This window comes from Pseudopodoces humilis, chromosome 10 (genome assembly GCF_049639895.1).
Source record: "Pseudopodoces humilis isolate 2021_Gansu_Grassland_sample_001 chromosome 10, ASM4963989v1, whole genome shotgun sequence".
Classification (NCBI taxonomy): domain Eukaryota; kingdom Metazoa; phylum Chordata; class Aves; order Passeriformes; family Paridae; genus Pseudopodoces; species Pseudopodoces humilis.
Window position 1 is genome coordinate 145,304 of NC_142209.1, and position 19,852 is coordinate 165,155.

The following is a 19,852-nucleotide window of genomic DNA, read 5'->3' on the forward strand; positions in this document are numbered from 1 at the left end:
GCTTTGTATTTGCATTATTTGCATTAAGGCAGCTCAACGAGAGGATTTACATAACTGTGGTTCAGATTCTGCCAAAACCAGAGAAGCCTGACTGTGTTCTCTGGTCCTACCCTAGGATTTGTGCTGTAAATACATCTGTGCAGGGCCAGTGCTGAGTCTGACCAGGATCACAGACTTGTACTAAGTCCATGCCCAGCTCATCTCCAGGACTGCAGCACGACACTAAATAGTAGAGTGCTCATTTTCTCTCACTAAAGGGAGCCTCTTCTAGGAAAAAAAAACCCCTTTGCCAGATAATGATGCCATTTTGGTTTATCTCTGTGTCCTTTGCTTCCCTTTCTCTGAGTTTATCTTGACTTTCTTTCTACAGTAGTTCCCATGGCACTAGTCTGCTGCAAATTCAGCTAGGGTTCATAATTATCTTTGGAAAACACACATGCATAAATAGCTACCAGGAATATCTTATTTGTTTGTTTTCATTATAAAACTCATGAGAGGGACTAGCACTGTCAGTACCACAGACTGATGGGTTTGAGGAAGGCCTCCCTGGAGATAAGCAAAATTTTCCATGTGTCTGTGAAATGAAATAAAGGGCACCTGCTGACTTCTATTTATCATTGCTGACCCTTCTGACTAACAGCTGGGCTTTTGCTAACAAGAAAAACTCTTACTCAGGGTACTGCATTTGTCATTTGGTTGGATTTTTGAATAGTATTAAATATATGTAATTTTTTCATTTTTTTCCTTCATGGCAATCCACCCAAGATATGGATTCTCCACTGATATGAAGGGACATAATCACACCAGGGCAGAATTTAGCTGCAAGGTTGTTGGTCTCACGTCTGTGTGGCAACAAACCCAGTGCCAGGACTCAGGTGGGGCTGCTCTCAAACCTGTTCCCTTCTTCCAGCAGGGCTCCTCATCCATGGCACAGGAACATGCACGTTTTCAGTGCCTGAGAACTGGAATTCAGGCACTGCTGGTGCTGCTAGAGAGCTCCTCAGCACAGAATCCTCAGGGCTGGAGGTGAATCCACAGTCACCCCTAAGCCCAGAGGCTCTTGAGCTGTTCCAGAGACCCCACTGCTCCCTTGGGCAGCTCCTTCAGCACCTGAGAGCCAGTGAAAAACCCCTGTGCCCAGCCCTGCTTTCACTGTCAGAAAGAAAAACCCCTGTGCCCAGCCCCTGACTGCTTTCACTGTCAGAAAGAAAAACCCCTGTGCCCAGCCCCTGACTGCTTTCACTGTCAGAAAGAGCCTGTGCCTGGTGTTTTGAGGTCAGGGGAGGATGAGCAATAAACCAGCACGGATCATCATCACAAATGTGTTTCCTCTCTGCTCCCCAGGTAAAGGTGAGAGCTTGGAGGTGGCTCCTGGGTCACTGTGGCTCAGCAGCATCTCCAGAGTTTGATTCTCTGTGCACAGTAACGATTCCATTACTGTGGCAGTGATTACAGCTAGAATTGAACCCTGGGTGAAGTCTTCTCATCTTCCTCATCAATGTACTGATGATAAATCAAATCCTGACAACTCTTTAGGCAGATCAGATTTATTGGAAGTTAATAAAGCAGAGAGGGAAACCTGCAGATCCAGCAGTTCACATACACCCCAAATTAACCATGAACACAAAGTCCCATCCTCAGGAGCTGCACCTCTTCTCCTTCAGCACTTACAGAAAGGGGGAGAAAGGGAGAAAGCTTAAATTGCACAAGCAGCAACTGAATATACGAGTCATAGTTCCAGATAAATCCTGCAGCTGCTTCCTAAACTGGACCAATGTTTAAGAACTGCCCCAAGCTTCAAGGTATGTCTGCAGCAAGACTGTGAATGAGGAGGACAGAATGACTGTGTGTGCCAACTACAGAAAAATACGTCTGTCTTTGATAGTAAAGAAATAAAAAAGATTTCTCCTTCTGCATCTGTAGCCTATAGAGAATATTAATGGCCGGTGGAACTGAAAGTTGCTCTGCCTCAGTCCAAGAACTGTTAATTTTCAGATACATTTTCAAAATAAAAGGCAGAAAAAAAATTAAAACGAAGTTTAGTAGCAAAGTTGGTGTACCATGACTATAAATAAAAGTAGAAATATTTTATATATATATATATATATACACATTGGCATGGCCTGGTATTTAAGGATACACACTGTGTCAAAATACCATTCTTGGCCCTTTGTTGCTGCTCATTTAGCTGCAAAAAAATTAGAATACCTGTATTTGATGCCAAAGCTAATATACACAGCATAACTTAAAAATAGAGAACAGACATGTGGAACAAGAAAAGTGTACCCCCAAAAAATTACATTCGTATTTTAATGTTCTTCTTAAAATAGGCAATGGCTACATTTTAATTACAGATTTAATTATGCGGTGTCTTTAGTTAAAATTCATGCAACTTTGCATTATACCTGATAATGTTCCTGTGTGTTTTACAGCATGAGAAAATACCACAAATTCTCTGTGCTCAGTGTAGGAAATATTCCAAAAACCATAAATATGTGCAGAGACTGGATACGGAGATCCTGCCTGCGATGAAACTCTGGCCTAAGCAGTAGAGACCCAGGGAACGAGCTGGATAACATCAAACACCACTTTACAGGACATCTTTAAGCTGGAAATTCAGATTTTTCCCCCCAAATCTGATCAGAGCTGTGTGAAAACTCTGCATGCCGCGGCTTGGCGACACATCCCCTACTCCTCCAGGGAAGTGAGGTTGTTCTGCAGCGGTCTGAGGCGGGCTGAGCGCGTTTCCCGGGCGCTGGGCTGGGGTTCGGGGCACTCCCCGCTGCTGCGGGCTGAGGAAACGGCGCTAGCTCCATCAGCCCATACACCTGTCATACATGAAACTGGAATTCTGACACCTAGGTCCCTTGAGTTAATAACAGTTTAATTAAAAATGAGTGCGATTTAGTAAATTGAATAGTGATTTGGTAGAAAAGAATACAGTTTAGTAAAAAATTACAATTTATATATGTAATTTTCCAGTAATTAAATATGATTAAAGCATAAGCAAAACCAGCTGGGGTACGGAGGGGGTTCCCCACCCTGCCTCAGGTACAAAACAAAACACCTCAAGCTAAACTCATGTACTGTGTGTTTATACATATTCATTCATGTTTCCTGACAGTTTCCTCCTATTTCCCATTTTTCTGACTTTATGTCCCTTTCCTTCACGGCCCGTGCCTCACTTGTTGTTAGGGGGTCTCCAGTCTTCTTTTGGTGGTCTTTTGGTGAAGGCTTCTCCTCTTCCTCGTTGTCCTTTGGATAACCTCACAGGTTTGTGTGAGCGTACTGAGCGTTGTGTTATGTTAGTCTACTAATTAGTCTGATAATTACTGGGTTTTAGGCCCAATGCCTAAATTGTTCTAATTTTGTCCATCTCAAGGCCGTTTTGGTCTTGGGACATCACTGATCTTCCAAACTCCATCCTGTACCTCAATTTGTAACATCTGTAAAGGGGTGCATCTGCCTTGCAACAGCGATTCTTTTGCTTGCCTCTAATAATACCTTCAGCAGCAGTTAGAGTTCATTTATCAGGAAGGAATTCCCTGTGTTACACACGGCAGGAGCGGGAATGGCCGCGCAGCAGGCTGAGGTAGGCCGCGGAGCCGAGGAAGCGGCGGTAGCTGTCGTGCTCCATCAGCGCGTGCACGTGGCGCTGCGCGGCCTCGAAGGCGCCGCGGCCCGGCTGCGCCACGGCCACCCGTGTCACCTCCCGCGTGTGCCAGTCCAGGTTCACCTGCAGCAGCGGGGGAACAGAGAGCTGGCTCAGTCAGCTCGGCACAACGCAGGTCCCGTCAGCCACGGCCGCTGCGCCCTGCCTATTTCGCTTTATTCTTTTTATTTTATTATTTGTCCCCCCACAACGGGTTATTAAATGACGGAATCGGTGTGTTCGCCTCCAGTGATGGCTCTCAGAAAGTCTCCTCAAATGTATCACTGGCACCCTGCAAAACTGGTGAACCAGGAGATAAACGCTGACATTTGATCAAAAGTAACTTTCCAACCCATGGCTGCATCTCTGCAGTGTCCCAGCTTTGCTGCACCCAACTATTGCAGCTCTCCCCTCTCTCATTTAAGGATTAAAGCAGAACTTGTTCTAATGAGGGAACGTTAAGGAATAGTTAAAATTCCTGGATTCTGTGTAGCTTGGGTAGCAGGAAGGTGAGAAAATGCTAATAAATTTTTTAAAAAAATTTAAATGGGCCTCTAGAGGCTTTAGATTGAAAAAGCATTTCCAAATGACTATTTATTCCACGTGCTGCTGCATTCACCCTGGGATTTATTTAATGGTATAAGAATTTAAATTGAATGACAGACACTGATTCAAGCACAGTATTTTGAAAAATAAGCTAGAATATATATTAAAAAATTGTTAACCCTGTCAAAAAGTGACTTCTATAATGTTTTCCTTTTCCCTCCCCAGAGGTGCCTGTCATTTCCATATAACTCGTTGGAACAAATAGTCTCGATCTAAGAGCTGAAGGGCAATTAGTGATCAGAGAAGGGTCCACTCATCCAAAATGTTAAGATCCTATTGAACTCTAGGCTCAGAAATTTGTGTTTAAAGGTGTCCTGCTGGACAAGGAGTCAGAGAAGAGGTGCAGGCTCCAGAGCTGTGTGGTCTCAGCTGAACCCAAGGCAGGAAGGCACCCCAAGGCCAAGGGTGCAGGGTGACCCACAGCACCCACTGTGCTGCCTGCACCAGGCTCAGGTTTGGCACAGAAAGAAATTGTTGTGTCACTGTGACTTCCCTGGCCTCAGTGTGACTCCTGCTCATCATCATCAGCATTGACAGCACTTGTTACCTGTCCAGAGCTGCTTCCCCACAAAGGCACACAGCAGGGAAGGGAAGGAAAAGGGACAGAAGTCCTTAAAAGTGGGCATTTCCTAGGAAAAGCAGATCTGAATCCTGATGCAATCTGTGGGAATTGCAGGTGGAAACTGCACCACTTTGCAATCCTTCCACTAAAATGAGAATTACACCTTTTTCACCCTCGTCACAAGGAAGCAGAAGTTAGTGTTTAACTTCTGCTATTCTGGCAAATAAAATAAATACAGTTATTGGCAAGTGACATATTTGATCTGCTCAGATGTGATGGAATTACAGGAAGCTGTAAGTCCAAAAAACCTATTCAAGAGGCTGCTTGTGATTTCACTGAAAAGTTGATAATCTCCCAACCTGTTCATCTCCTTCTTAGGGCAGGCAAAAAAATATTTCTTTTGTCCATTTATGAATCATTTCTAACACACTCCAGAAAAATGACAAAGCTGGAAATATGAAAACTTTTTTCATTCTTAGGATACTAACAAAAGGCCTTAGTGTTGGTGGGGATTGTGATATCAGCATTGTTTTGTGCTGACAGTGACGTACCAAGGACATACAATTGGAGGTGGAGGGGTGGAAAAGGGAGAAGGAGCCAAGCAGTGCAAATCCATCCTCCTGCCAGAGTTCTGACTTTTATGAAATTCCTCTAATGTCAGGGGACTGCAGGATTAGCTCTTGAAGCTGCTTGTGGGCACGCACTTCTTAAAAGCAGATTTCACCTGCTGCAGTTGTGCCAATCAGACCCTGTGTATAATGAGGAAGGTCTTTACCTCTTTTGGAGCATCTTTCTGTATGAATGTTTCAAAAATGGTCTTGGCTTTTGGCAGAAGTTCTTGCGCACTTTTGCTTTTCTTGTAATCCTCGCAGGCTATCCAGAACTCAATGTTCTCCTCACTGAACTCCGTTTTCAGAAACTTTGTGAAGGCATCCAGCCCAGCTGCAAAAGGGAAAGTTGAATTGCATTAAAGAATATATCCTTATCAGACAGTTACTCTTTCAAAGTAGTAAAATATGTTTTTCTCCCTTGGGATAATACCACCTTACAGATAATTGTCTGTAAAATACATAAATGTTTTAAAATAAATGCAGTTTCTTCATTATGATCCTGCAACTCATCACAGAATTCACAGCATCAGTAAAAAAAATGTTACTAAGGTTTCATAAATTTAGAAAAAAACATTAAGCAAAACATGTATTTATATGTGGAAATGGTGGACTTTATTCCAGCTGAATATCAATTTGGGTTGATCAAAAGACTCTTTGAATCTTTGCTCATAAGCAAACCATTCTTCAGCAGCAATTTAAAATGGATGGCTTTCAGCATCTCTATCATTTACTTTATCCTGCTGTTGCTATGCTGAGGATATTTTCTTTCCCAAGCACACTTCATCTGTGGAAGTAATGCAATTGTGTGGATGGGAGCTGTTCAGGGAACAGGTTTGAAAAGCACACAGTGTCCAGCCCTGCAGCTGAAACACAGGTGTGTGTGCCCCTCCAAAATGAAGGCAGGAACATATGTGCATTTGATAATTATGGGAGCAGCAGGGCCTCTCAAATGATCTTGGATCAAATCAGCTTGGATCCAGTCACTGGCTTGGAAACAAACTCTGTCAGGAGTGACAAGGTGTTTTCTTAAGTACATGGAACATATGCAGTCAGGAATATTTGAGCAATATTCAGATTAAATGCTCCTGGTTACTGAAGAGACTCTTTGCTGTCTGCTATATTCCTTTGTTCAATAAAACACCAAACTCAAAAATAATTTTAAACTATTTTCACAAGCTGACAGCAAGCTGTAGCATAGGAAGACAAGGGGAGCAGGAAATACCTGCTGCTATAAATGACCCATCATACCTAGTTTAGGTAACTGCCACTTCTAGTTGAGGGCACAACTGGATTTTAGAATTTTCCATCCTCTACCATCCATTTTCCATCCTACCAGTCTGCATGGAGACAGAAAAAACTACTGACCTTTCTCAGAAAGCAGTTTGTCAAAAGACTCTCCCCATTTCACTGCTTCCTCAGGAGACACACTGCGTGAGAAACAGAAAGGAGTTTTGAAGAATTGCTCAGACTGTGCACTTAGGAGCTGTGTAACACACATCATCTCTTCCCACTGTGGCTCAGGGCTGCTCCACAAAGCCTTTCATGGACCGTGTGTCCTGCTTCAGGGCAAGTTTGGGAGAGAAGGGAGATCACTAAGGGAGATCATTCTCTTAGGGACTTCAGGAACATTTGCTTTAACTCTTTCCTGACATTTTTCCCGGCAGAGTTATACTTGTTTCCTCTTTTTATGAAACCATCAGAGCAGAGGCTTTCTGCTGTGGCACTTGTGTTGTCCTAGTAATCTTTAAGGGAATTGAGACCATGTAGCATGGTGAAAGTCCTAAGGGAAGCAGGTCTTGTCAGCTGTTTACACTTGAGATTCTGGCACAGAGATGTGGTTTTGAATACTCTCACTCTGAGGCTGTTACAACATTCTGCTTTTAGTGAAATATGCATCATTCTATAGCCTGAAGACAAAACTGTAGCAAGATAGTTTAGGTGTCAGTCTTCCAGGGCAATAGCACATGTAGTCTGGTTTGTTTACCACAAACATTTCAAATGCTGTGTTATTCTGTGCCTCATTTATAAAACTCTTCACATTCATCAAGTATGACAGGCTGCACGTGTTTCACTTCAAGGAAACAGCAGAGAAAGGAAAAAAATTCAGTTGCTTTGTGGATGTGAATATTTACAACCATTTTCATTCCAAGGCAAACCACAGGACACTGAAAGTATCAATAAGTGACTGGTCCAGGATTAGTTGGTCAGATCAAGTTCTTATGGACTGAATGTTTCTGGAATATGATCCCACTTCCTCATCAAGGCTTGCTGTCCTGTTGCCTAATTTACAGAGTTTGGGCTCCCTTGGCAAAACCTGTAGGCACATGAAGTTCAGGTGAAAGGAAATTCCAATCTCTCTGGGAAGGAATCTAAGCCAGTAATGATCCTGAGTTTGCACAAAACTCAAAAGGAGGAGATTTTTATTTATTTATTTTAATTTTTTAGGTGTCACACGTTCCATAGCTGAAGTCGTTGCTTTCAAGAATGAAAACTTTCACTAGAGAGAGGAAAACAGTTTGTGAGGAGAGATACAAATGCTGGAGAAAGGAAATTCAGGAAAGTCAGACAAAATGAAACCTCACTCCCTTACAGAGGCCATTGGTTATGAGAATTACCAAAAGTGCAGTGAGCTCTGTCAGCTGCAGGCTCCTGCACCTACAGAAATGATTTTGGTCATAGTGGAAGATAAAGCCTCATGACTTCAGACCACATGCTCAGAGGCATGGGATGCTGGAGAGGATCTTTGCTGGGTTTGGAAACTTCTACTGCGAATTTCTGCTTTTCCTTCAGAACCTGCAACAACCCTGGAGCCTCACAGACCCCCGAGTGCAGCAGTGAGCTTGTGCAACAACAGACAAAGCAAGATTTGTTCAGCTTTGCCACTTCCTAAACATGAGAACAAACAAATTTAAACTAATCGATAAACATCTAAACTGGAAATTAACTTTCAATTAACTTTTGTACCATCACCCCAATGTCCATCTGCAGTGTTTCATTAAATTCTACTTATTTTAGTAGCTCTGTTGGAAAAATGGAAATCATAAAAGCTAAGTAAATCACTTAATAAACATCAAACTATTATCTCACCTTATTATTTGAAAAAGAGTAAATTTTTTTAGTTTGGTTTGGTTTGTTTAGGGTTTTTTTTCCATTTTTGACAAATATAATTGCCACTTTAATCCAAATATAAAGACCAGCAAAAATCTACAAGTTTCTTTTCCATACAAGAACAGTGAAATCTCTGTTAGTCAGGCACCAGCTGAGAGTAACAAGGTAAAAGGCAGCTGGCTGGGTGAGGAAGTGATGGTCTGTTAAAAGGGGGAAATTCTTCAAATTCATTGTTTCTGCTCTGAAAGTGTCTGGCAGACTGTGAGAATGCAGTGAATGGCTGTACTTTGTATTAAATTTAATTTCAATTTGTATTAAATAGCGGGGGTGCAGGAGCCAGCAGCCCTGTCTGCATGCAGGCAGCTCTGCCTTCTCCTTCCAGATGCAATCTTAGAATGGTTTCACTTGTCTGCAACCAGGATATTGCAGAAGAAGAGCAGGAAACACGGCCTGGGGAGTGTTTAGATACCCCCTCCCAGCCACTGTGCCATGGGTCTTGGGAGCAGAGTTTGGGCCCTTGGGTGACCTCTGCCACGTCCTCGTTATTCAGGAGGGCTTGGAGAAGCAGCTTTGGTCAAAGCAGGCAGCTTGGTCCCAAAGCAGGACCTGTTGGAATGAGACAAAAGGCTGTGGCAAGCACTGAAGGGTTCTGGGGAGATTTGGGTGGAAAGCAAGGGCCGGGACATTTTCTAGGCCACGGCGTTGCAGAATTCTACCCAGTCCTTCCTCTCAGGCAGGACCTACAAACGCAATTCTTAATGTATCAATGAGATCTTGACCCTCCACTGAAGTGAGGGATTAAACTCTCATGGAAGTCAGCAAAGCCGGGATTGTACCCTGCATCTTTGTGGTAAATCCTACCAGAGTCCGTGGACTTTGGAGACAAGAGTATTCAACCAATTATTGCAGTTACTGAAGAGCTCTGCATTCAGTGTTTAACACACCTATGGCATTTGGACACCACAGAAGTCTCTGGAACACCTGCTTTGCATGGAGCTGTAGGATTTTCCTGCAAGCTGCACTTCTGAGTTGATTGTTGCTCTGTGGAGTCACTGGAGTCCCCCCAAGGCTGCTGGCACAAGGTTTAAAGCCCTCTGCAGCTGTGTGGGCACCAGTGGTGTGGGAGCACTGCTGAGTGCTTTGATGCACACCAGGTGGTTCTGTGGTGTTTGCATGCCTGGGGAGCTCTGGTCACTTTTCAAGGTGTTCCTGTGCCCCAGAACACACAGCCAGGGTACAGGAAACACCCTGAGTCAGCAGCTGCTCCTCGGAAGGAATCCCCAGCCGGCCCCAACCTTTCACAACGTTTACCTCGCTGCTTTTGTCAGGCTTCCAGGTTTGCCAAGGTGATCACCTTCATGGAACTCAGGTCTCTGCAGGAGCAGGCTCAGCCTGTTTCTCTTCTGCTTAGCTCTAAAACAGAATTGGAGCAGATGTTCAAGAAACATCATAGAAAGTTTTTCCCTCTTCAGCATTCTCCGCTTCTGTGTTACAGATCTCCCTATTTTCACTTTCAGTAATGTTGGTGTCACTTCTCCTACATATATTATTCACATTAATGCTTTTTTCTTCATAGCTTAGCACAAATTTACATATGAAGCACTGGCAAAGAAAAATGGAAATCCTTTCATTTCCAGCATCCTTTTCATTTATTTTAAAGACAAAGGGGCCAAACTTGCCATTAGAGAACATAAACAGTTGGCTCAGCGTCTTCTACTTTTAATGTTTCACAAAGCAAAAAGGAAGTTTTACTTCCTGTCATTTGAAATTTGTGAAGAAAGCTTTCCCGGATCATATTCAGGCTTTAGAGAAGCATTTCTCAGAACTGCTTGCAACCTCTCTTTCTTAGTATTTTTAGATCATTAATTTGATTTGTTTCTTGTCCTCAAAAAAACAAGAGCTCTTTGAGATAACTCTTTAAGAAGAGTTAATATTTTACACATATCATTTCTGGGATTGCAGTTCATGAGTTCTCATACATATGTCAACAATGAAACGAGCCCCACAAAGCGATGCTGGAAGATGTTCCATGTGAGCAGAGGGTTCATGAGCTGAACACTCACCCAGGTTTGTTTGCCTTCTGTGGCTCCTCCCGAACCGCCGATCTCATGGCTCTGTAATGGCCTTTATCCTCAGCAGCAGCAATGTTGAGCTGGGGGAATAAAAGCAGTGGGTTCTCCATCCTCCTCTGGAACAGCTTGTGGTGAGGCTCCCTTGGCTGCCTCGGCCCTGGTCCGTGCTGCCTGGGGCTCTCACATGCTGCCCTGGCCAGCCCTGTGCCCAGAGCAGGTGTCAGGAGGTGACAGGAGGTGGCAGGAGGTGACAGGAGGTGACAGGAGGTGACAGGAGGTGACAGGAGGTGACAGGAGGTGGCAGGAGGTGACAGGAGGTGACAGGAGATGGCAGGAGGTGACAGGAGGTGGCAGAAGATGGCAGGAGGTGGCTGTGCCCTGCAGGCTCCGAGGGCAGCTCCGCCTGTGTCCCTGTCACTTGGGGAAGTGACTCTGCAGCTTGGCAGGGCTGGGCTGCTGGGGCTGCTCTGGGCTCCCAAACGTGCCCAGGGCTCCTAGAACCAGCCCTGGTGCCAGTGACACCTCCCAAAACAGCGTGCAGCCTTGTCCCCAGCTCCCACAGGATCCATCCACACCCAGCTCCACAGGATCCATCCACACCCAGCTCCACAGGATCCATCCACACCCAGCTCCAGAGGATCCATCCACACCCAGCTCCACAGGATCCATCCACACCCAGCTCCACAGGATCCATCCACACCCAGCTCCAGTGGATCCATCCACACCCAGCTCCAGAGGATCCATCCACACCCAGCTCCACAGGATCCATCCACACCCAGCTCCACAGGATCCATCCATCCCCAGCTCCAGAGGATCCATCCACACCCAGCTCCACAGGATCCATCCACACCCAGCTCCAGTGGATCCATCCACCTCCAGCTGCCCTCTGCAGCCTCAGGGCCATGTGCTGGCCACAGGTCCACCCACAGCAGCTGACTTCAAACCCAGAGCTCCTCAGCATCTCCTCCAAGCTTTGGCTGATCAATCATTTTGTCAGCAGATATTTTAATTTCTGTGCCACTCTTCAGAAACTACAACCACCCACCTCTAATTTCCAGCTTGTCCACTAAATGCTCTCTCTTTAACTTCTCTGTCTGGATTTATTTTTACTTGCAATCTCCTACCCAGGATAAAAAGCCTTTAGTTCAGAAAAAAAAAAAAAAAAAAAAAAGGATTTTTCCATTTTATTTTGTTACTTAATAACCCAAAACTGCTCGTTTCAGTTTGCATAAGGTAAAAATGTTTTCATCTTTGAGGTTGTTCAGCACAAATTACCTCTCCACTTACAAGTCTGATGTCAGTTAAGTTTCTTGGTTTAAGTTCAGTTTCTATTGGAGGTGTCATAAGAATGTTACATCTAATAAAGAAACATCCTCAGTGTTAGCTGAAGGGGGCACTGGAAAGGGTTAAATTTAATGCAGTAGTTAATTGATTAGGAATTAAATAGTTGTCATGTTTTTAATGGCAGTGTCTCATTTTGACTTCTCAGGTAGGACACTGAGCTTTGAGGAGAAGACATCAGCTCATCACCTCCCATCATTTTTTGTGTTTTGCTTACTTAGTTCTGGTGAGAGTCCCCCTGTGGCTTTTTTCTTGTGGAGCTGAGGAGGATGGGAATTGGAGACACTAATATTCAAAAGAAATAAAAAAAATTCAACTCTGCTAGGAATCCAGATTTGTGAAACATTGAAAGAAGAAAAAGATTATATCTATTGTGATTTTTTTTTTTTTAATGTGAAAAACTGAAAAACTCTCATGTGCTACATGTGTGATACAAATTTTAAATTCAGACTGAATGGGAAACAGTGCACAACTGCCTTTTGTAACCCAAGGAACTTTAAGAAGCAGGGTTACAGTTTAAAGCTCATTTCAATTTCAGAGAAGGCTTTTGCACTGTATCATGCATATTTTAAACTGGCTTTAACCACAGCTGTGTGTGATAATTTATTCTGCCTTTTACAGATAAGTAAATAAATATAGACTGCATGATTTTGTGTCACTTTTCTGCAATAGTGGTGGTCACATGAGCTTTTTTTACCTGTTATGTGTATAAAATACTGTCTGTGCTCGTCTGCCATCATTTTGTTACCTGCTGATTTCTGCTCCCAGAAAACATTTTTAATTGTAGCCACCACAGTCCATCTAGGCTGATTTAAGGAAGATTTGGAGCATGGAACATAATTCAGAGGTGAATTATGAGTGGCCACTGTGCCAGGCAGCTTCTGGATGGGGATGAGCAGCTGTGTCCCCTCTTCCAGCACCCACCAGCCATGGGCTGAACTCACTCTCCTGCGTGGGTTTTATGCCCCAGATGCTGGAATTTTGTCTGCATTACACCTCAGCAATCGTGTCTTGACTGCAGCAGTGTGCTGTGCTCCTCCTGAGAATTCCCTTGGAAGTCTGGAGGAATGTGGAGAGGGAGGGAATAATCACAATCTTTCCCCCATGCACACACACTTTTTTTTCCCCCCATTAATAGAAAGCTAATATTAAATCCAGGCCACAAAGTAGCCAGACTGCCTCCAAGTCAGTCTGTGTTTTGTCAGCGCTGCTGCTGGTGCTAATGAGCATCCCTGCTTTGCACTGGAGGCTGCAGTAGTTATAGCAACAGTGTTAATGACCCTGCAAATGCTTCTGGGCCATTTTGGGTGCTGCAAGATGACGAGATAGGAAAATGAATAAGTTATTTTAAAACCAGATAAAACAGACACAGAATATTATGTTGATGACATGACTAGAGATCTAGAAAGCTCTAAAAAAAAATTGTGATGAGAACTAAATGTTCTGATTCCCAACTGTTTCTCTAACCACAGAAATATATTCACAAATCTGTTGGGAAGGAGGCTACTGATTTTTAAGCCCTCAAATCGAGGTTCTCTCTGAAATGTGAGAACAGTATTGAGTTAATGTTCTATGCTCTGTGTAGAAACACATTTTTCAATGGTTACATGAACACCAAATGTATTTTCATAACGGAGCACCTGTGGCACAAAAGTCAAATTGAATAGAGCATAAAGGGCAGGATGATGAGGTGATTCCTGATCCTTTGGGCCTTCCTGTCCTTTGGCTGAGAAGTGTCTGCACTGGCTCCTGTTGGTGTTTGACAAGGTCCTGTCACAGCTGATGATTTGTACAGAGACAAGAGCTGCCCTTGGTGGAAGCGATGCTGAGTGACCGTGTTGGCAAGCAGAGTGAACTGGGCACTGGGAATGTTCCCTTCTTTCCAGGAGGCTCTGAGAGGTTCAGGCTTTCAGTCCAGCTGAACAAAGTGCAGCCCTGCCTGAGCAGCTCAGCTCAGCACAAAGCTCTGGAGCACCTCGGGAAGCTCTCCTTTGTTAATGATCCCACTGCAGCTCTCTCCAAGCTCTTTTCCTTCTTTCCCAGCTAAACGCAAACTTCGCCTCCTCCGTTTCCTTCCTCCTGTTCTGGCACTGCCCAGGCTCCTCCACAGCCAAGCTCCAGCACTGTTCTTCTTCAAATCCAGTCTTACCAGTATGGCTTTGTTGGGTTTCTGCTGAAGGGAAGAAATATTCATCTCTGTGAGAAGAAAAACAAAAAAACCAAAACCAATAGTGTTTTTACTGTTTTATTCTTACAGGAAGAAGTCAGCATGGAAAGAAACTTCACTGAAGAGCATGGGCTGAAAACATGAATTTCCACATTTCTTTTTCATGTAAAGACACTTGAAGACTTGAAAATTAAAATTATGTCTTTTGAATTAACGTGTTTTAATTAATTATTCTGCTCTTCAGTCACTTCTGACCAATTTACCCCTCCTCAATATTTATGTTGTTTATTCCTCATTGAAAACCATAATTGGACCTAAAATTTAATAATAATATTCCAAGTTATGGTTGTTTTTTTATCTCTTCCCCAGGAAGCAAACCCAGAAGAAAAAGAGTTTTATTGGAAATGTCGAGTAGAGGAACTTGCTGTCTGCTAATTCAGGGAACTTGTTTAGTGGTGCCCTTAAAAGATGCATCCCAGGGGAGGGGGCTGACATGTGAGATTCTTCAGTCGGATGAGGAGAATCCCTGTGACACCTGCACACAGCTCACGTTGGAAAAGCCTCCTTTGTGGCTGCTGTTTGAAAGGAAGGAAACAAAATCACCTTGTTTCAGATGTGAAGCACTGGCAATGGGAACGTAACACTAATGTTATGTTATGTTATGTTATGTTATGTTATGTTATGTTATGTTATGTTATGTTATGTTATGTTTTATGTTATGTTATGTTATGTTTTATGTTATGTTATGGGAACATAACACTTTGTTATATTATGTTATGTTTTATGTTGTGTTATGTTATGTTATGTTATGTTATGTTATGTTATGATATGTTTTATGTTATGTTATGTTATGTTATGTTATGTTATGGGAACATAACACTTATGTTATGTTATGATATGTTTTATGTTATGTTATGTTATGTTATGACATGTGTTATGTTATGTTATGTTATGTTATGTTATGTTATGTTATGTTATGTTATGTTATGTTATATGTTTAGTATAACACTTTGCTTTTGGGGTCTGCCAGCCCAGCATGGCAGAAGGATTTTTTAAGCCATCCCTGATGCAAACTCAAGCGTGGCACAGCCTTGGGAATCCTCACAGCTTCGTCAGAACTTCTGCTGGGGACAGCGTTTATGTGCGTGCCAAACAGAATTCATTTCTTGGGTCTTTTGAAAGGTCAGAATAGGAAAGTGCAGCGTTCTCAGCCTGTTCCTTTCCTGCTGGCCAGCATCTCCCATTAGCACAGTTTGCATGGGACACACGCCAGTGTCACCTTCCGTCTCCAGCAGGCTCTGACAGCAGAGTGTGGCGTGGGAATAATGAGAACCTTCCCCAGAGACTCCCCTTCCCCACCACAACTTAAAAACTGCTCCTGTCGGGGTGCTCCTCACGGGAAAAGCTCTCTAGATCCTGCCCAAAATGTCCTTCCTGCTGGAGCTGTGCCCTGCTGCATTTATTCCTCTTACAGAAGCCCAGAAGGATTCCTCCCATGACAACCTGGACTTGGAGGTTGTTGTGGTTTTTCCAAGAGAGATTTTATCAGCCCGTGGCAATGGAGCAGACAGCAGCAAGTATTGGGCTGGGAGCTCTCTGGTCCTCCTGGGGAAGGTGTGGGACTGTTTTTAGTCACACACAGGAGGGCTGTGACTCCTGATCCACTGACTGCTATAAAATCAAACTCCTGACAGCACACACAGGAATAAAATCTGTGTTGCATCAGGACTGAACCGCTGGGTGCTTTAAGCAGAGCCACCACGCTCAGTGCCAGGCATGTCCTCACTCTGCTCTTCCAGGCAGACAATCAGGAATGTCAGGCTGAGCTCCCAGGGCAGGACCTGTCAAACCTCCACAGTGACTTGGCAATATTATTTTTCCAGCTTATATTAAATTAAATATTCTTATATTAAATTAAATTTAAATTATTAAATTATTAAATTATTAAATTATTAAATTAAATATTAAATATTCTATTTTATTGTTACTTCTTCCTGATAACACTTTGTTCTGGCATCCTGATTTAGCTGAGGCAAACTGGCTTGCAAAGTGGTGTGGTGGACTTCCCACCAAAGCAGTAAAAAATTGGTACCCAAAAAACTTGAAAATGTATAGCTCAATTTCCATATGAATATGTAAATATATTATCTTCAAATTCTGTCAAAAGAAGACAGCGTCTGAAGGTATAAAAACTACGTGTCACTCTGATTTTTCTCTTCAGTAGTTATCCAAAGACATTCATCATGAAAATTAGGTAAAAATAACAATGTTACATCACATTTCAGTGCAATCTTCAGAATGACTGAAAAATTTTCCAGGAAGGTTCAACAGATTTTTGAGGATTGGAAAAAGCTGTATTCTAAAATGTAAGCTGGGACAGTTTTATTTCCTAGATTATGAAAGTTTTGCAGAAGTAGTTTTCTTTTCCTACTCTTAAACTCAGAAATTTAATGTGGAGTTTGGCTTTGAGGCAGGGACACTCCCTGTCAGTCTTTACCAGTCAGCCACAGTCTCATTCCTCTTTGCTAACACCAGCATTCCCAACAAAAGCCTTCTTCAGGCAGCAGGGTACCAGCAGCTTCCCCAAAACTGCCATCCAGCTTCTTCACATCTGCAGGAGCCCTCACGAGAACTTGCTGGGTTACCCAGCAGAGTGAGAGGCTGTGAATCCCAGAGAGCCTTCAGGGGAGCTTCAGGCACAGCAGAGATAAGGCTTTGCTCCAGTGAAGTCCTTGTGAGAGTGTTTAATTCCAGTAGTGCGAGAAATCTTCTGTGACTCGTTCGTTCGTGGTGCTGTGTGAGCTGGCAAAGACCTGAGACGTTCTGGGACCCAGCAGATGTGAGCAGCAACAGCAGAAACAACTGAACCCATCCTTCATCCTGCACTCCAGGCAGCAGGGTGGATTTTATGGATTCCTCACTGGCACCCCGTGCTGTTATGACCATGACAAAAGACCTTGCCATTTGGGCATTCCTCGAATTTTTCAGGCTTTTAGCCTGAGTCATGGCAGGCTTCATGATTATTGTGGGTTTGATGTTACACTTCTTAGCTTTTGCACCAGTTGTCCTTGGTGACATCTGGTTTTCACACCAGATTCTCATCAGGTCCAGTCTGCTGCTCCTGTCTTTCTCCTCTGTGTTTTTCTGCCACAGCTAGATTAACTGGAATCACAAAAATAAGTTTTGCAGAGCTTGCCAAAAATGCTTCCTCCAAGCAGAGGAAACATGGTGTTTGCAGTTTCAGTATGTACACTAGGAAGGGAGCTATTCTAGTCTCTCTGTTGAGTGAAAACAGGTGATCATTTATCAGCTTATGCTGCCAATTTGATAAACATGAAACTTTAATAAGTTTGATATTGCTGTGGTCACCAAGTCTAACACAAATGTTGCACTTCATCTGTTGCCAATCTGAGGACAGACTGTTGATCTGAAATGTGTCCTTGTGGCACAATTTCCATTCCAGTCTGCAGGGACCACGAGCCAGTTTCTGTAATTCCTAGGGAACGTCTGCAGAGCAGGAGAGCCGCTGCTTTACTCCATCCACAAGCGCCTTTCAAATCCTAATTCAGAGATTTTCACTGAGGATAAGTAAGTTCGGTATTTGCCAACCCGGAATGGTCTCCAAGTTGGAAACATTTGCTTTCTGATGATCCAGTTCCAGCCTCACCCTGACAGCTCAGGCACAATTGCCCAGAGGATGGATGCACGGGTACCCAGCTCTTCCAGCTCCAAAATAAAGCACGGCAGGTGAGGGCTGACAGCAGCCACGGCTGTCGTGGTGCTCCCTCTGTTGGAAAAGTTCTGACTCGTCCTTTCTCCCTGGCAGAAAGGGCACATGAGCACCTCTGCCCCTCTGCAGTCACTCCCGAAAGAGCTGCTGGCACCTTCCATCCTCCCCAGCTCAGGCCGCTGCGGGGGGCTCGGTTCAGCAGCGTGGACACAGCAGCCTCTCTTAAGGACTGAGAAATAATCAAGATTATTTCATATATTGAATATTAATTCAATAGATTATAATATAATATATTCAATGTAATAATATTAATTACATTAATGTTATTGTATATTCATATATTTCAATACATATTTCATAATATTATTTCATAATATCGATTCATTATATCAAATGCAGTAGTCTGATCTTTTGGAAATGTTCTCCCCAGGTGCTTCCCTGTGCCAGGAGTCAGTTGTTTGGGTGCTGCAGACACCACAAATCTGATTTCCAGCACAGGGCAGAGCCATGGAGGGCACGGGACTGCGGCTCCCGGTGTCACCCTGGGCACAGCTCCTGCCGGCCCTCCCACCCTCCTCCCTTTCATTAGCACACTCTAGTTCTTCTCTGGACGTGGTTTGGCCACAGCCTGCCCTGTCAGGGCTTCCCCTGAGGTTTGGAGCTCTCTGTGAGCAGGGTCAGACCTGCAGCCAGCAGAAAGAGCAGCTCTGGTATCCCCACGTGTCCATCCCACACCTCCAGCAGATCCCTGCTGTCACACAGAATCCTGGAACCGGTTTGGTTGGAGAAGACCTCTGAGACCAGTCCATGACCCAACACTGCCTGTGCCCCAGCCCATGGCACTGAGTCCAGTCTTTCCTCAAACACCTCCAGGGGTGGTGACTCCAGCACCTCCCAGGGCATCCCGGTGTCTGATCACCCTTTCCATGAAGAAGCTTTTCCTAATATCTAATCTAAACCTTCTCTGGCACAGCTTCAAACTTTGTTCTCTGGTCCTATCACAAATATCCTGGGAGGAGAGGCTGAACCCCACCTGGCTCCAACCTCCTTTCCTTGTACCTGCAGTTTCGCTGCCTGGTTCACACCAGCTCATTTCACGCGTGTGCCACGATGTGAAGATCCTTCTGAGATCCGCTTGCCTGGGGGGAAAAAGGCTTGGCCCTGGTGACTCTACAAACTCAGAGCATCAGCTCTTACTTTAAAGATGATCTGCATGAGAGAACCCTTCTGCTCCTGCTGAGGATGACCTGGATGCTCTTATCACCCGCTCGCTTCTGATGGATCTCAGTGTCCAGAGCTGAGCGATCACGCGCTGCTTTCCTGGTCACCCTCTTGCAGTGACACATCCATCAGTGTCAAATCTGACAAATCATTTGTGTGGATGGCACAGGCCCTGTTTATCTCTGTCACTTTTGTGGCAGGGCTGTGCAGACGTGGCCAAAGACACAACTGTTCTCTTGATGTTCGCACCCGGAGCCATCGCCCGGCAGCCGAGCGCGTGCAGGAACCCGCGTCACCTCAGCTGTAAAGAAACAGCTGGGCTGGGAGCTGGGGTCCTTTCCTGGCTTCTGAAGGATCATCTGGCGCTGCTTTGCCTCAGTGTTTGCCATGCTGCACTCATTTAGCCGGTGTGATGGTTATCTGAGCAGAGCTGGAAACAGGGAACCCCAGCAAGCCCTTGGGGCAGAGCCAGAGCAGACACTTCAAAGCAAAATCCTGGCTTGTGCCTGGGACATGTGAGGGAAAGGCTCCTGTGCACAAATGAGCCTCTCTGAAGGCTCACTCAGCCTGCTGCAGAACGTGCTCCTCTTCAGGTGCCTCATTTATCTGCACTTTCTGCTCATCATCACTTGAGGGCAGTTAAGCCCATGACAGGTCTCGCTGCGGCCAAGTGTGATTTGATCAAATGTTAGCATTTTAGCTGTTAAAGTAAAACCCAGCAAAGCCAAGGAAAAAGCCATTGCTTTGGGGCTGACTGTGTCTAGGCTGTGCCAGGGAAACAG

General features: G+C 44.3%; 1 protein-coding gene across 3 annotated transcripts; it reads right to left on the reverse strand.

The window, feature by feature from the left end:
* Positions 1–1,588: 1,588 nt before the first annotated feature.
* RGS18 (regulator of G protein signaling 18) lies at positions 1,589–11,876 on the reverse strand. 3 transcript variants are annotated; one of them, XM_088060657.1, is made up of 6 exons: positions 11,485–11,875; positions 10,603–10,691; positions 9,851–9,952; positions 6,797–6,858; positions 5,596–5,762; positions 1,589–3,736 (listed from the first exon to the last, which is right to left on the reverse strand). In XM_088060657.1, exons 2-6 carry the CDS (start codon positions 10,647–10,649, stop codon positions 3,551–3,553), a joined length of 564 nt encoding a protein of 187 aa, XP_087916783.1. In that variant the 5' UTR covers positions 10,650–10,691; positions 11,485–11,875; the 3' UTR covers positions 1,589–3,550. The 3 variants fall into 3 exon arrangements, with proteins under 3 accessions (XP_087916783.1, XP_005528776.2, XP_014113093.2); XM_005528719.3 differs by having other exon boundaries at positions 10,603–11,872; XM_014257618.2 differs by lacking the exon at positions 1,589–3,736 and adding an exon at positions 3,767–3,952 and having other exon boundaries at positions 10,603–11,876.
* Between the last annotated feature and the right edge of the window lie 7,976 nt (positions 11,877–19,852).

What these genes read in the sequence shown, in the direction of transcription:
- RGS18 (XM_005528719.3), bottom strand. Translation starts at nt 10,721, where the DNA reads ATGGAGAACCCACTGCTTTTATTCCCCCAGCTCAACATTGCTGCTGCT. An exon ending in CAGAAGGCAAACAAACCTGG is followed by an intron (nt 9,953 to 10,602) that starts GTGAGTGTTCAG and finishes ATTCTGTTTTAG; the next exon opens with AGCTAAGCAGAAGAGAAACA. An exon ending in AGCCTGACAAAAGCAGCGAG is followed by an intron (nt 6,859 to 9,850) that starts GTAAACGTTGTG and finishes TTTCTCACGCAG; the next exon opens with TGTGTCTCCTGAGGAAGCAG.